At 38.9% G+C, this 16666-nt stretch overlaps 1 protein-coding gene and 1 pseudogene across 1 annotated transcript; one reads left to right on the top strand and one right to left on the bottom strand.

Annotated features, from left to right (window-relative positions):
• The window catches only part of LOC108956023, a 29562-nt pseudogene extending 23021 nt beyond the window's left edge, over positions 1–6541 (top strand).
• A 6290-nt stretch (positions 6542–12831) lies between these two features.
• LOC104427778 (bidirectional sugar transporter SWEET12) lies at positions 12832–14443 on the bottom strand. Its single transcript, XM_010040819.1, has 6 exons — positions 14392–14443; positions 14165–14201; positions 13798–14014; positions 13504–13662; positions 13252–13371; positions 12832–13101 (listed from the first exon to the last, which is right to left on the bottom strand). The coding sequence occupies exons 1-6, from the start codon at positions 14441–14443 to the stop codon at positions 12832–12834; spliced, it is 855 nt and encodes a 284-aa protein (XP_010039121.1).
• Between the last annotated feature and the right edge of the window lie 2223 nt (positions 14444–16666).

Here is a 16666-nt window from a genome sequence, read left to right as displayed (position 1 = left end):
GACCCTGGTCAAGTACCTTTTGACCTTGGCATTGAGATCTATAGAGATCATTTTTGGCGCAGATTAGATTTATATTAGATTGCATATGTTGATTGTATTTTGAAAATATTCAATAAACCTAGAGTTGCTGCTGTTGTTAGGGCTGATAGATTGAATATCTAGCATTGTCCTTGTTTAAATTTTGGGAAAATCCAAATGAATGATACACTTTATGCTAGTGCACTTAGAAATGTCATACGTGCTTAAGTCTGCACTAGACTACATATTGCTTTTGTGATAAGATTTTTTGGCAGATATCGATCAAGTCTAGGACATGATCACTGGAATGCTGCCTATGAGGTTTTGAGATTCTGAAAAGAACGAGAAAACTATATACTGACAAATATGTTCAGGATCCAAAGCTAGTAGGATATTCGAATGTAGATTTAACTAGCTATAAGGATAACAAGAAGTTGATAATGTAATATATCTTTGTATTAGCAGAAGGTGCGGTATTATGAAAATGTGTTAAACAGAAATTTATGTTATTCTCTACCATATAAATGGAGTTTATAACATACATTTTAGCTGCTACTCAAGATATTTGACTTCGGAACCTCATTAAGGAGTTGATTATATTTGATATTATGAATAGATCCATACGGCTGTATCAAGACAATAACTCTTCAGTGTTGTTTGTCAACAACCATAAGGGTCTCGAGGGGTCTAGATTTATGACGGTTAGGTTTATGACCATAAAGAAACAATACATAATGGTGACACTACGGTAGAGCATAATTCCACAAATGATGTGGTTGTAGACCCATTAATTAAAGATTTTCGCCCTTGTGTACTTGAACAACATGTCGCAAACATGGGGTAAGGAGCATCATTGGATGCTGTTATTTAGTGGGAGCTGTTTTTTATTCTGCTCTAATAAAGCTTATATATGTTGCACATTCAATAAAGTGTTCATGAATGTGTGATCACCGTATTGAATTGATTATATGTAATGAAAATATCAAGGTATTGTGTAAACCTTAAGTGAAGGCTGGGGGCATCTGGTGATTAGCCTTGAACATATGTCTTGATTACATATAAAGAAATGTTAACCATAAAGATAAGACATATGCGAGTTCATTAGAACCATAAGGATATTCTTTAGTGCCACATCCGGTTTTCTGTGACACTTAAGGTAAGAGAATGGTGATCGACAAGGGGGATAACGCATAAGGTATTACTCCTTATGAAGTGTTATCCGTTTAAGGGGGATAACGCATAAGGTATTACTCCTTATGAAGTGTTATCCGTTTGCCACACAACCATATTGAATCCATATCAATAAAGTTGAAAGCATTTGTGACCATGAAAGGCTCTGTATAAATACATGTAGTTACCACCATGATTCGGTATTGGAAAATTTATGGGATAGGATTAACTATTAAGAATTGCCACTAAACCAACATAAAGGTGCACACATATAGTACAGTTTCAATTAATATAGCCTAAGTGGGAGAATATAAGAGTTTTTTTTTTTTTTATATGGGCTACATTAATTGAGATTGTAATTACCGTTTTACGGCGTTGGTCTAATAAGGTAAGGCATAAGGTTTTCTTAATGGTCAAATATGGGCCTGGCATTGTATGGGCCAAGTTGGGCCCAGCCCGTGATGAGAGGGCCCATCCAAAACTCTATAAATAGCGCTAAGGTCCCTCCTCTAGCCCTCATTCTTCCATGAAGTCTCTCTCACCTCACATAAGGCAAATCGTGAGTGGTGGTCTCATCGAGCCAGAAACCGAGGGTAATAGAGGAGAAGATCTTCAGCGTTAAAGGCTCGGATTACTGTTGGATCATCATCATTCCACATAAAGAACGATGGATTCCTAATAAGGTACACAAATCTTCGTATTCTCCTCCTACATGTTCAATTTTCTAGCTACGCCTATCCTGGGAAGCCACTTTGACAGCCAACACGTATGACCCTGCTAAGCTGTTTTGAACTATATCACCAATCTTATAGACCATATCTGAACAAGATGAAGATATCGGATTATAAGGTTATCCAGCACAAATCACATACTAAAACGAACATAGGAAGTAGGCGGAGGACACCTTCGGGCCAATCGGAGACAACTCTCTGCTTCAACATATCGATGGTGGACACCGTTGAGTACTCTATGTCCGTCCATCCAACAATCTGAAATTTACCTCCACCAATTCCTCTTCCCGCATTTCCGTCTTCTTCTTCTTCTTGATCACTCCCGTGTGCCCGTCTCCCTGCTTTGCCTCAGTTCAACAAGGAACCTTAGTGGATTATTCCATCTGAATCAGCGAAAGGAAGTCGAGCCGATGGTGAGAGCAAGCAAGCAGGAAGATGTAAAACCGGGACTTGATGAACCCGTGGAAACGGAGATCAAAGATATGGCATGCGAAAGAAAGTGAAGATAGTGTTGAGTTTAAACGTATTGAATGGCAGGAGTAGCTCAAAGAAACATGTCATACCTTGGCAAGTTGGTGAAGCTAACGACCGAAATGCGACTGCTTTTGGTTCGGAAGATAGGTCTCTGTTTGTTGGCGAGTCACCAAACGACATGAAATGGAGACCAAAAATCAGATTAGAATAGGGTCGGACGGACAGACGGGACAGAACGCTGGAACGATGTCGCATTGTTCCTGCTACTGTAGCTCCCGCTTACCTCAAAGCGATAAAAAGGAACATCCACATCTCTCATGTGAGTCGCCACTATCTCGTCTTTCTTGTGGAGTGGTTTGCATACTTTGCTTGTGATCAAACTTTTATCTGATCAAGACCTTCGTTAGGCCCTTTTTCGCTTCAATCTTGAGCTCTCAATTTGGCTAGTTTTCTTGTTATCAGTTATGATGTATTATAGGTCAAGAGCCGCTGGGCTGGCAAAACCATTGTGGATTTATTTGCCCACGAGTTCTAAGGCAGACCTTATGAGTATTATGTAAGCATTTTCTTCATTGCATAACGAATGTTTAGTTCTGCGTGTGACCATGACTTTTAACCATGCCCAGTCATAACCTGTAGATCAGTGCTGTTGAATGTGGACGGATACAAGTCGAGGGGAGGGTAGTTCCTGTCTCTTACATTGTAAAACCGTCTGAAAAAATAAGCCACTTTGTACACAGGTTGGTTTGAGCTTTATGAAATGTTTCTTTTCATGAGTCTAATCTATCGATGATATATCCCTTTGGCTGCATCAGTTTCTTTTGCCTAGATTCCCTTTCTTTACCTTCTTGTTTCTTCAGGCTTCTTGTTCTTTCTTCAGTTTTTTTCCAGAAGTTTTATCTTTGAATTTTAGTTAATCTTGATAAGGTTGTAGGCATGAGCCTCCTGAGATGAACCATGGTGTCTCCATCCTACAGAAAGAACCGGATGTGGCGACTGTTTGTAAGCCGGCATCTATTCTAGCAAGGAACAATTCAATTATGTTTTTCCTCATTTTAAACGTGTAACAAAAGAACGATTTCGTGTGGATTTTGCGTGAGTGCTCTAAAATCACTGATGAGATTCAGACAATAACATTTTTACAGCCTTGCTTGGCCTGGCTAGCTCTTTTAGCCTTATAGGATCTATGTTTATAGAAATTTCAACTTGTTTATAGGTGCATCCGCGTGGTAATTATCGTAAAAACACTGTGGTCGGCATCCTTCAGGCAGAGCATGGGCTGGCACCCCTAGCTCACATGCATAATGCATTCTTGGCTCTATCGAAATCGGAGTGGGCATATTCTGTTCCCTTGTGATTCTTGACGCCCATCATTAACCCTTTTTTCTCTCCTTTGACCTATATCTGGTGTCACATCCACATTATGGATTTCTTACGTCCTCCTTGATATCAAAATGCATGCTGTTCACCAACTAGATCACCTTGTCTCCGGACTCCTTATATTTGCCAGAAACGCATCAAAAGCAGATCTTTTCAGGCAGCAGCTGAGTGTCATATTGAATAGTGTGCTTTTGGAACCTTTACTAATGTAAGTTCCTATTAGCTGCAATGCTGTTTGGGGGGTCAATTGCCTAAATGGAAGAGGGGCTCTCTTACATTTACAGCAAGGGCGGTGGTACTTCTCTAAGCATGCTGCTGTGTTGCGACATTTTGTTCATCATTTGTAATATTGTCACACCGTATCATGTACATCTTTTTATGGAGTGACTTAAAGAGGTCATATAGTTTCTTTCTGTGATGTGCATTTCCTTTGGATATATCTTAAGTCTTTAGAGTTCTAATCCGTGTCTGGTGACTATTTCTTCTGCTACCAGTAGTGCCATCGAGTACTATTTCTGCTGCTGAGTTCATTCCCTTGAGTAAAAATTATCTAGAATGTCCTATTATATACTATTAATAAGTCGTATTCGTGATGAGGCAAGTACACATGATACTTGACCTCCAATTTAAGTTTCAACTAATATTTAGTATCTTCAGATTGAAGGTGGTTTAGTGCAAAAACTTTACATTGCTAGTGGCTGGGGAAGTTCACCCTTGCCTAGCGACAATGAGGTGAGCCTTGCCACTAGTCAACATTCAGCCTTAGGAAGGAGGATGGAGGGGAAAAAGAGAGAGAGAGAAAAAAAAATTAATAAAAAATTTTAAAAATAAAATATTGTTAAAAAGGTATCCATGTCGGCATTGGTTGATGTCCACCTCAGCACTGTCCGATCAAATTTTGGTCAAATGGACTGAGTTGGTACAGTTACAAAATGTTTGAACTCAATTAGTCAAGAAAATATATTTATGATTGAATTGGCATTATCACAATAAATTTATGATTTTTTTGGTAATTCTCCAATGTTCTAGTCTATTCAATCTAAAACTTTTTATAATTTACCAATTGAATCTATTCGACCAATTTTGGCTGGAATTCGCTGATATGGACCTTGGTTGTCCTACTTGGCATTGCCATATTGACGTGGACAACTTTTGTTAATCATGTTCTGTAGCCCTTGCATATGAATTTTGAATTTTACTTTTAGATATTTTTCCTTTCCTCTGTCTTCTTTTTCTTTTCTTTTTTTCCTACAGGGTCGCCACAAAGGCTTGCTAGTGGCATTGTGAAGGCCCTAAGTAAGGCCATTGCAACAAGGCTAACTAGGGTGGCCCTCACCAAACGTGGGTGAGGGCCTTCACAATACTACTGGCCGCAGGCAAGGCAATCCTTGCCCAAATTCGGTGAGAGCGCGCAATCGACAAGGGTTGCTACTAAACCCTCCAACAAAGATAAAAAGACAAAAAAAAAAGGAAAATAAAAATAAAATTCATTTTTTTAATTATAAAAATAATTAACGTCAACTTTTGTAATTTTTGAATTTTACTATATCTTTTATTTTCCTCTTTGTCTTGTCTTTTTTCTTCTTCTTTTTCTATAGGGTCGCCACAAAGGCCTTGCCCATACTAGGCAAGGGCCATTGTTGGTGGCATTGTGAAGGCCCTAGGTAAGGCCATTACAGCTAGGCAGACTACAAGTGGCCCTCAATATATATGGGCAAGGGCTTTCATAGCCTATAAGCTATAGGCAAGGCGATCCTTACCCAAATCTCGTGAGAGCCTTCACAACCGATAAGGGTTGCTAGTAAACCTCTCCAACCAAGACAAAAAGGCAAAGAAAAAAGGAAAATAAAATAATGATTCATTTTTAAATTATAAAAATAATTCACATCAGTTTTAGCAATACCATATAAAATGATAGACATTAACGTTAGCAATTTCTAGTTGAAATTGCCAAATAGACTCGATTAGAAAATTGTCAAAAAGTTTAGAATTTAATTTGTAAAAGTTAAATGTTTAAAATTGAACTAACCAAAGTGTAATAGATTTAGGATCTTTTAGGATGTGTTTAGTAACCGTTCTATTCTCGGAAACAATTTCTAAGTAGAATGATCATTTTTTATTCTATTCCAATGGATAATTTCTAAGTATTTGAAGGCGTTTCATAACTATCCAAAATTTCTCTTTCCGGAATAAAATTGCATTTGGCACTATTTTCAAAATTTCTAATTCAAACCATATTCTTTTAATATGTTAATAATTTTATTACGTTTTTCCTTCTTCTTTTTTCTCTTCTTCTTCAACCTTTAGCCAATTGCCCGCCTTGGGATGATTGGCGACCAGCCAGACAAGGGCTAATGACCTTGCTAGAGGGTTACCGGCCCTCGACGAGGCCACGCCTTCTGGGCTAAGCCTCACCAATAGCTAGGTGAGGCTCAAGGTGGCCAAGGGAGGCCCAGGCGATGCTCAATTGGCCACTAGCCAAGCTCAGCCTTGCCCATGGCTAGGCAAGCCTCCAGTGAGCTCGTCAGATCTCACCTAATCGATCACCAGCAACTGGCGGTGACAAATGGCAGCAATGGTGGCTAACGGTGGCAACAATGAAAGAAGAAGAATAAGAAGAAAACAAGAAGAGAAATGAAAAGAAAGAAATTTGAGTTGGTTTACTTCAAAAATCATTCCCAAGAATAAAGAGGTAAATTTTTTACACTCCTTAATTCTATTCCAAATTTATTCTCAAAATTTTCCCCTGGTTGCAGGTGCTTGAGTGAATGTTCTGATTAGGAGTTGTATCATTGTCCAAATTAGTGGAGGAGTCGTCGATTGCGGAAAAGTGTTTTAATTTTTTAACAACCGTGGGTGCGAGGTGCATCAATGATTGGAGTAATACACTTGCCACAAATCCATTACTAGGACATCTTTTCCAGAACAACAACATCTTGATGTTATCTATCAGTTAACGCTGGTCAAACATTGCAATTCGACATGAAATAAAGTTCGGGGAAGGACCATCCATTTGTACTTTGGAATCATGCACTCTCCCGTGTCAAAAGCGATAGGCCTTTAACAAAGCGCTTCTTAGAAATGAAGGAAAAATGATAAGAGAGGGAAACTAATGAGTCTTGGGATTCATATTCGATTGAATAGGAAAACGGTATGAGAGTATAGAGCATAAGTCCCATATAATATCAAACATCTCCTTGAGCAAAAGAGACGTGCGGTCCGAAAATAAGTGCTGGGACGCCGTGAAATGGAGTGCGTAAATGGGCCACCATTATCGTCTGACCTTTGCGATTGCGTTCTAATTATTTGGAGAATTGATAATATATGGATAGGTGATTAATGTTGAATGGGTGCCCCGATCGATCTTGGAATTTGTATGATCACATGAGCTTAATTCGTGGGTCATTGGTCTTGGTGGTAAGGCCGAGTTGCAACAATTCGAGATAATCTTGAATCAGATGCACAAAATCAAGCGGATGTTGGATCACTTTTCTCAAACCAAGTTTTGATCAATCAAGTAACCTAATATCAATTTCCATATGTTAAAATATTTAAATACTAAATCGCATTATTTGTCTTACAATTTGAGTTTTAAGAATAGTTAGTAATGATCTCACAAAATTTCAAATAGTATCAAAATAAGAAAGTTTGAGTTCAAATTTTTTCATATCCTTATTTACTTATATTAATATATATGTTTCGAGTTTGAGCCCGCGAATCAAGCAGGCCCGAGATGAATTATCATGTTAAAAATGTCCGAAATCGAGCAACACAAAATACGGAAATTGTGTCCATATTGGCGTGGAGATGAATAGCATATTTTATTCCTTCTTCAGGTTGGAATATTCCTTCTTCAGGTTGGACTCGGTCAACAAATTAGTTCTTGCTGACGTCAGATTCCCGAAGCTTAAGTCAATCAAAAAGATTGGGAAAAAGCCACCAAAAACCCCAAACTTTCCCTCGAGTGACAGATTTATCCCGAACTTTATTTTGTGACGTGAAAAACTCCGAAGTTTGCTAACCGTGACACATTTACCCTAAACTTTTATTTGTGATACAAAAAATCCTAAACTTTCATTTGTGTTACATATTTACCCTAAATCATAAGGGCATTTTGGTATTTTTACTTTTAAAAACTTTTTTTTTTTTTTTTTTCTTCTTCTTCTTAAGCCGGCGTCCGGCGAGGGCCTCCCTCGCCCGATCTGGCAAGGGCACCCCTCGCCCGACGCCGGCAAAGGCACCCCTCCCCGACGCCGGCGAGGGCACCCGCCCCCGACGCCGGCGAGGGCACCTCGTCGGCGTCGGGCGAGGGCCTCCCTCCCGGATCTGGCGAGGGCACCCTCGCTCAACGCAAGCGAGGGCGGCCCTCGTCAACGTCGTGCGAGCCCGACACCGGCGAGGGCACCCCTCGCTCAACGCAGGCAAGGGCAGCCCTCGTCAACATCGGGCGAGGGCACCCTCGCTCGATGCCGGCGAGGGCGGCCCTTGTCGGCGTCTCGGCGAGGTCCAGTGAGGGCACCCTCGTTGACGTCGACGAGGGCCTCCCTCGCCCGATCCGGCGAGGGCACCCTCGCCCGACGCCGGCCGAGCACACCCTCGCCGGATCCGGCGAGGGCACCCTTGCCGACGTCGGGCGAGGGAGGCCCTCGCCAACCCAATCAAGGGCCTCCTCGCCCGACGCCGGCGAGGGCGACCCTCGCCCGACGCCGGCGAGGGCGACCCTCTCCCGACGCTAGCGAGGGCAGCCCTTGCCGGACGCCGACTTCCTCCGCCCGCTCCGCCATGGCCGGCCGGCGGAGGGAAGAGAGAAGAAGAAAAAGATAAAAAAATAAAAAATAAAAAGAAAAAACAGAAAGAATAAGACAAAAATACCCTTAATGGGGTAAATGTGTCACAGTTAGTAAACTTCGGGATTTTTCGCGTCACAAAATAAAGTTCGGGGTAAATCTGTCACTCGAGGGAAAGTTTGGGGTTTTTGGTGGCTTTTTCCCAAAAAGATTTGAAGTGGAAAGTCTGTATTAGACGTGAGTTGACTTTATCTCATATAAATTTCTTTTGTTTTTGAATTCTGCCACTGGCCATCATCTCTTTGCAAACATATTTCAGAAACATATGGTAGTGGCAATTTTAAAGAAGCACCGTTGTTGATGTGAAAGTCCTTGAAGCACTACTTTTTCTAAATGTCACGGTTGGTCTAACAGTAAGGAACGTCCATAAGTGCAGGGTGCTTGGCAGTGGGCCTTCTTATCATTCGTGCAACGAAACTTATTCCTGAATTATATTAAAGTATTTATGTTTAATTCCTTTGTCTGATTAAAAAATTATTTCGCAAGAAATTATGAGACTAAGTGCTGTGTGAGACATTGGGTGTAATTTGGGGCCTGGAAAATACTAAAAGTGTTCAAGTGACCCGAGTATAGTTGTAATATCAGTTGTATTGTTTGATTTATAATGAAATTCATTGCTGCTCGCCTCGTGAACATAATGCGTTGCTTAGTTTTGGGTCTTTTCCTTTTCCTTTTAGTTGCCGATAATGCGTTGCTTTCTTGTTGTGCGCTAATTGGATCATTTCCGAAGCAAATCTCCGCATTAGTTCTATGAGAAAAGACTTCAATACAAACTGGGTTTTCCTACGTACGAACTTCGTCAAAATGTCCATCTTCTTAAACCACCGAAAAGAAATTTGATTGCAGAAAGTTTTCTCTGCTGAGGGTGGAAGAAACTATCGCCCAGGCAAGAAAGCAATCATCCCCAAGCCTCTTGTGTTCGTCACTATAAACCGAGTCAAGTTACTTATGAGTACTTAGCTCGGCCTTGGTTTGATGATACATTACTCGATCAAATCAACTTATTTGATCTAGAATCGAGCTCGAGCTACTCAAATCTCCTATTGAGTCAAGCTCAAGCTTGCAGTTATGATTGTGATAAAATCAAATATAGAGATGCTCACGGTCACGTAGTATATCCACAATATGAAAATCCAAGGAAGACAAGCTTTATGAAGCTCTAAAAGATCGAGTTTCTTTAAGCTCAAGTGGAGCTTGGTAAAACTCTATTACCCGATCGAGCTCAAGTCGAGCACTTCCTTCAGTAAATTACACATTTCCAAGATCTTTTCCCATCATTTAGAAATGCCGCCCATTTCAGTCAGATATCGTCACAAGTGGTGTCGTAAAATACTTTTGGCGGCTCATGTGCACTAAATGGTGCTAGATATGTTATTTAAGGCCATCTTGGCAGTTAATAATGCCATCAATTAATTCGTTAGATCGCTTTTATTGAAACGTTGCTCACTAAATGACACCAACGATGATATGATTGATTATTAGCCTTCCAAAGAGTGGGCTTCTCTGCTTTTAAGGGAGGTAGATCACGACGGGCATCTTTAAGATTTTGCTAGTATAATAATCTTTGGACTATTGCTAGTATAATAACCTAAAAAAACCCCAAATTTGTACACCTATAACAAATTTACTCCAAACTATTTTTTTGACCACCAAAAACCTCAAACCGGTACATATGTGACAGATCTACCCTCCGTTAACTTCCGTTCGATTTTTCCGTTAATTTTACTGACGTGGCAAGCCATGTGAAAATTCATAAGTTTAATATCATTAAAAACCCCAAACTAGTATATTTATGACAAATTTACCCCAAACTAGTATATTTATAACAAATTTACCCCAGGCTGATATATTTACGACAAATTTACTCTAAATTAATTTTTTCGATCATAAAAAACCTAAATTGGTACACGTGCGGCACATTTACCATCTTTCAATTTTCTCAAATTTGACTGAGTTATGATGTCCAATCAATTTTATTTTCCAGATTACTCTAACATTGCCTCCATATCATTACTACTTATTTTTTTCTTTTTATTGGAATTATTATTAGAAAATATTCAAAGAATACCAAATGTGCACTTTATTCTTGTGCCGAGAGGATGGCCATTAACTAAAAGATGGACAGATCGCTTGCACACATATACAAAAGAAGTGCACATATTGTGGTTGCTTCACTCGTTTTTGGTTTGTGACAAACTTGGCTTTATATTTATATGTCTCAGCCCCACATGGTTTACTACTTGTCCGCAATCTGTTTGTACACTTACATATTACTCTTGCTTTGCTGGTCATTCGTGTTAGTCCATGTCCTTATTAGCGTTATGTAGTCTTTCCTACCTTGAATCGTAAGTGTGTCAAAATTTTAACATGGAACTTGCATGTGAATGGTATGAGTGACTCGTACATCACATGCTCGTTGAAATGCCGGAACCAAAATCACTTATGTTTGTCACTAATTTCAGGTATGCTTTGAGTGTGATTCTTTTGTATATGTGCACAAGCGATCTGTTCTTTTAGTTAATGGGCATCTTCCCGGCACAAGAATGAAGTGCACATTTGGTAGCCTTTGAATAGTTTTCTATTAATGATTCCAATAAAAAAAATCAAGTATTAATAATATGGAGGCAATGTTAGAGTAATCCGGAAAATAAAATTGATTGGACATTACAACTCAGTCAAATTTGGGAAAATTGAAAGATAGTAAATGTGCCGCAAGTGTACCAATTTAGGTTTTTTATGATCGAAAAAATTAATTTAGAGTAAATTTGTCGTAAATATATCAGCTTGGGGTAAATTTGTCATAAATATACTAGTTTGGGGTAAATTTGTCATAAATATACCAGTTTGGGGTTTTTAATGGTATTAAACTTATGAATTTCCACATGGCTTGTCACGTCAGCAACCACATCAGCAAAATTAACGGAAAAATCAAACGGAAGCTAATAGAGGGTAGATCTATCACATATGTACCAGTTTGGGGTTTTTGGTGATCAAAAAATAATTTAAGGTAAATTTATCACGGGTATACCAGCTTTGGGGTTTTTTAGGGTATTAACCCTTGTGATAATAATAATTTATTATGAGTCACAAATTTTTTAAAAATTGAGCCCCATAATAATTTATAATTATTTATTATTTAATTTTTTGTCTAGAATATATTGTTATTATTATGAGAAAAGTACCAAAAAAGTCATAAATCTATTACATTTGGACCAATTTGGTCCCAAACATTTCAATTTGACCAATTTAATCTTAAATATTTTCGCATTAGTACAAATTCAATCAATCCAATCAATTTTGACCGGCCAACGCTATCATGAACTCCAACTAGTGGCTGGACACAAACATGGCAATTTTTTAATCTTTTTTTTTCAAATTTTTTATTAATTTTTTTCTTTTTCCTTTTCTTTTCTCTCTTCTTCCTCCTTGGACTTTCCTTGCAGTGGCCGACAAGCATTCGATGATAGTCTCGACCCTTGCCATTGGCCAATGAAGACTTCGCGATTCTCGCCCAATGGTTGGCGAGCCTTGCAAGCCTTGTCGAAGGCTCGCCAGCCACTACAAGGAAAGTCCAAGGAGGAAGAAGAAGAAAAAAGAAAAGAAAAAGGAAAGAGAAAAATTAATAAAAAATCAAAAGATTTATTTTAAAAATATCAGGTTAGTATCTGGCTACTGGCTGGTATCCACATTAGTGTCGGTCAGTCATATGGATAAACTAAATTGATACCAATATGAAAAGGTTTATGACTGAATTAGTTCAATTAAAAAGTTTAGGATTAAATTGGTGTCAATGCAATATAGGCTTATAACTTTTTTGGTACTTTTCCTTAAAGTAACAGAAATTAAAGACCGTCATGCAATCATTTCCCGCATCTTTGATAGCTGGTTTTGATTCAAGTTGCGAATCATGATCTCATAGGTGGATCAAGGCAAACTTACCATCGACAGAGCGACCTAGATATATTTCGTTTTCCAAAATATGGATCAAAGAGATAGTAGAATGAGTTCATTCACGAGAGGAACGAGACCAGAATGATTTTTATTGCTAGACGAAACATTGCAAATCCGGAGCACTTATGCACGCGCTCTTAATCACCAATTGCGTATAAAGTTACGACGCGTGCATTTACAATGAACAAGAAAGAACTAAATTAGCTTAACTAGCTACTCAAAAGAGGACAGTGGAGGCATTTGTGGCGACTTAACCCGTGTCAAACTTCACATGAACTATTCGCCACTTGTTCATTGTCAGAAGCTTCAGAGCTTTTCTCACCCTCGTGTACATCCTCTTTCCTCTCTTTGACCTCATCAACATGGATGACGTTGTCGTTAGAGGCGATACTGCAACTTTGAGTATTGGCAATCGGCTTTGCACCACCTAAATAATCGGGTTTTTCCAAAACCATTATATTCCTCTTCCTGTATATCAAATACAGTCCCATCTGAAGCACGCCAAGGATAAACCCCAATACGTTTGGAACCTACATAAATGATCACACTTACGTTATTGAATGTGTATCAGAAAATAAAGTGATACCTAAACCATAGTCTCCGCAACAAACTTTTTTCTTTGGACAATAGAAAACTCTTTTTAGCATAAATTTTAGTATTTGCTGAAAGTCGGTGCATACCGCAATGTGGATGTCCTTGAGGAATATACCGTAGAGGAGCCAAGTTACAGCACTAAGAGTGAGGAAAAATGAGAGAGAGAAGGGCATGAACTCTACGCTTTTGGTTCGTATCACCATTCTCTGCACAATATTCGTCGAAAATAAGCATCATGCAAAACTTGTCTCACATAACTCGGTGGAATTGTGCATGATGAAAAGTATAACTAGGGAAAAGTATAAATTAAGAAATCAAGAGTTACTCCAATCATTCACCATAACACTTAAAGGAGCTGCAAAAACGATGACGGAGAATCCAACACAAAGCCACCCAAGAAGTTGGACCCTGGTTGATCCCTCTGTTAAGAAGCGGGACAAGAGAATAAAGGAACAAAACCCTCCAAAGCCCATCACCATCAGCTTCGCTGTAAAAATCTGCATGCAGTCATGCAAGCATTTATCATTAAAAAAAAAAAAAAAACCCTCTTTAACAGCGTACCCTGTTACATATCGATCGGGTATGAATTGTGACGGTATCATATGTACGTGATCGGATAGGTAACTATGTACCTTAGCTTTTTTAGGAGCATAAGCAAGGTAGAGAGCAACGTAGATGGTCTCTATGACACATCCCACTGAGTTGACAGTGACGAGAAGGAAATCATTGGATTCAGAGTTGATGGAGGCGTAGTATAGCCAGAGCATGGCGCTGAGCAAAGAAACCACGTACGGAACTGATTGAAACCCTTCGGTAGACTTCCTCTTGCATACCCCATAAAATGTTGGTCTGCCAACATAAACAAAAAAAAAAAAAAAAAAAAAAAAAAAGATTGCAAGAACCTATTAATCATTCGTTCATGTTCATACTTCCAGGCCCTTCTGTTAAGCTAAACAAAAAGTCGATCAAGAGGATGAACGATCAAGAGGATGAACTTACACTGGGGCCAAAAAGACCATGAAAGATATGAGATTACCTGGAACAAAGAATTAAAAAAAAAAAAAAAAAACGACAAATGAATCAGTCCATGGCCTTACGAGGGAATCAATATCTTGATGAGATGGGGATTAGTGGTGGCACAACTTATAATGCGCATGTTGACTCTAGTTTGATGAAGATACTAAGTGAGATTACAAGTTAGATCATGTCTAGCTAAAACTATATACCTAGGAGGCCAAAAGCAAAAGCCCAGGGATTATCGGTCGAGAAAATGGCCATTGCCCTCTCTCTACTTCTCAGGAAATCAAGGGTGGCAGCTCAACTGAAGGAAATATTTGAGAATTTCACGGCTCAACACAAGATGCCCTAGTTATGTCTCGACCCCTCAGTGATGAACTGTACTGTGTGAACTCTAGTCACGCTGGCCGTGCGATATATAGAGAGAGAGGAGAAAGACCACACCGTCTTGGGCCATGATGTAGAGTATTATAATCACCAAAATAATTGGTTGGGTGGGGTAGCACAAACAACCTGCGCCTCCGAAAGATAATACCTAGTCAGATGATATCTATATTTATAAATATTTTCCGTCAGACTTACGCATTACAGACTTTCTCTTCCCCTTTCACCTGAACATTCCATCATACATTCTATTGAGGCAATCTGAGACAACAATTCACCACAAGTCAAATCCAATCTAGGATCAATTTCTTCTCCAAAACTAAACCGACCTAGATCAACTTAAACCCAACAACAACTAGCTAATATAACCTCGGAATAAGCAATATAACGCAAAATTGATGTGGAAATAAAGCCAACAATAACACCAAGAATTTAATGCGGAAACCCAATGCGGGAAAAAGCATGGACCACCCAAAAACTTCTACTAATCACTAAGAATAATAGAATACACAAAGTAGTCTTCTCTAGTCACACACTAGAGGCTCAATATCAATAATACAAACTCATTTTCTGACCATAAAGGTGGATAAACATAAATGATGCTAGAAAACCCCTAACCACAATCAGAGAATTCGGAGGCAGTTCTCAACAAGAGAAAATCATTAATTCACAGCCCTTGGTCTCATTAACAATATACTTAAATTTGAGCCGATTCCGTCAATGTTTGGACTTTGAATGAGGACCACAAAATTGCAGCCCGCTTCTTCTTTCTCCCTTATTTCTTTAATACTCTCGGGTGAGAGGGACTCAATTTTTTACTCCTCTCTTGGGCACACATCTCGCACGAAGCCTACCTTTTTCTTTTACTTTTCTTCATTTTTGTTCTTTTGTTTAATGTCGTCTAGGCCCCACAATAGGTGGGCCCAGCTAACAAATCTCCCCCTCCACCTCTTGTGGGAAGATCCATCATGCTCGTTTTCCTTCTACAAGAATCGAGTTTTATCATGGGTAACACCTTGGTTGTGTGGACTTTCTCAAGTAGGAAGAGCTACTCTTCTAACTTCTTTCAGATTTAATGATACTTCATGCTTTGATCTTAACTGCAACACCAGATTTTTACTAAGATAGATAGCACTCATGTTATCACAATATAGAACAAACTTCTCTTACTTCAAGCCCAACAATGCATTCTTTACCTCCTTCGGTAATGGTAGTGTACTCCACTTCAGTTATAGACAAAGCAATATATTTTTGCCATCTCGATTACCATGAAACAACTCCCCCTGCAAAGCTCATCATATAACCCGATTTCGGCATAGTCCGCATCCAAATAGCCACTCAACTCAGACTTCGCATTTCCATAACATAAGCAAAGTGTAGAAGTGCCTATAACATAAGCGGTCCAATACTTCTTATCTAGATTTGAGAGAAACCTACTCACAACACCAATTGCATGACTAATATTAGGTCTTATATAAACCATGGCATACATCAAACTATCCACGACCGATGTATAAGGTATCCATCATCTCTTCCTTCTCTTTCTCACTTAAAGGACACTCATTACTACTCAACTTTGAATTGCCTACAAGTTAAGTACTTATCGATTTATATGTATTCATGTTGAATCTTTCAAGCATCTTTTCAATGTACCTCTCTTGAGATAGCCGAAGTTTCTTCTTCTTCCTATCATGAGTAATTCTCATCCCTAGAATTTGCTTAGCCGGACCTAGGTCTTTCATTGCAAAAGTTTTACTGAACTCATTTTTCAAGCTCTTGATTTTCTTAGCACCATACCCAACAATTGACATATTCATATAAATAGGAGAATAAAAAAATCATTATCCGAAAATCTTTTCATAAAGACACAAGAATCGGAATTAGTTACCAAATCCATGTCCTTCCATGAATGATTCAAACTTCATGTACCATTACCTTGGCGCTTGCTTGAGACCGTATAAGTTTTTCCTTAATCTACGTACAAGGTGATCCTTGTCTTCAACTTCAAAACCCTCCAATTACTCCATATATATTTCTTATTTTAGGTCTCCATGAATAAAAGCTGTCTTTACATCAAATTATTCAATTTCTAAATTCAAA

Source organism: Eucalyptus grandis, chromosome 11, assembly GCF_016545825.1.
Source record: "Eucalyptus grandis isolate ANBG69807.140 chromosome 11, ASM1654582v1, whole genome shotgun sequence".
Classification (NCBI taxonomy): Eukaryota; Viridiplantae; Streptophyta; class Magnoliopsida; order Myrtales; family Myrtaceae; genus Eucalyptus; species Eucalyptus grandis.
Note: the sequence above shows the minus strand (reverse complement) of the source record. Positions and strands in the feature narration are given on the sequence as shown.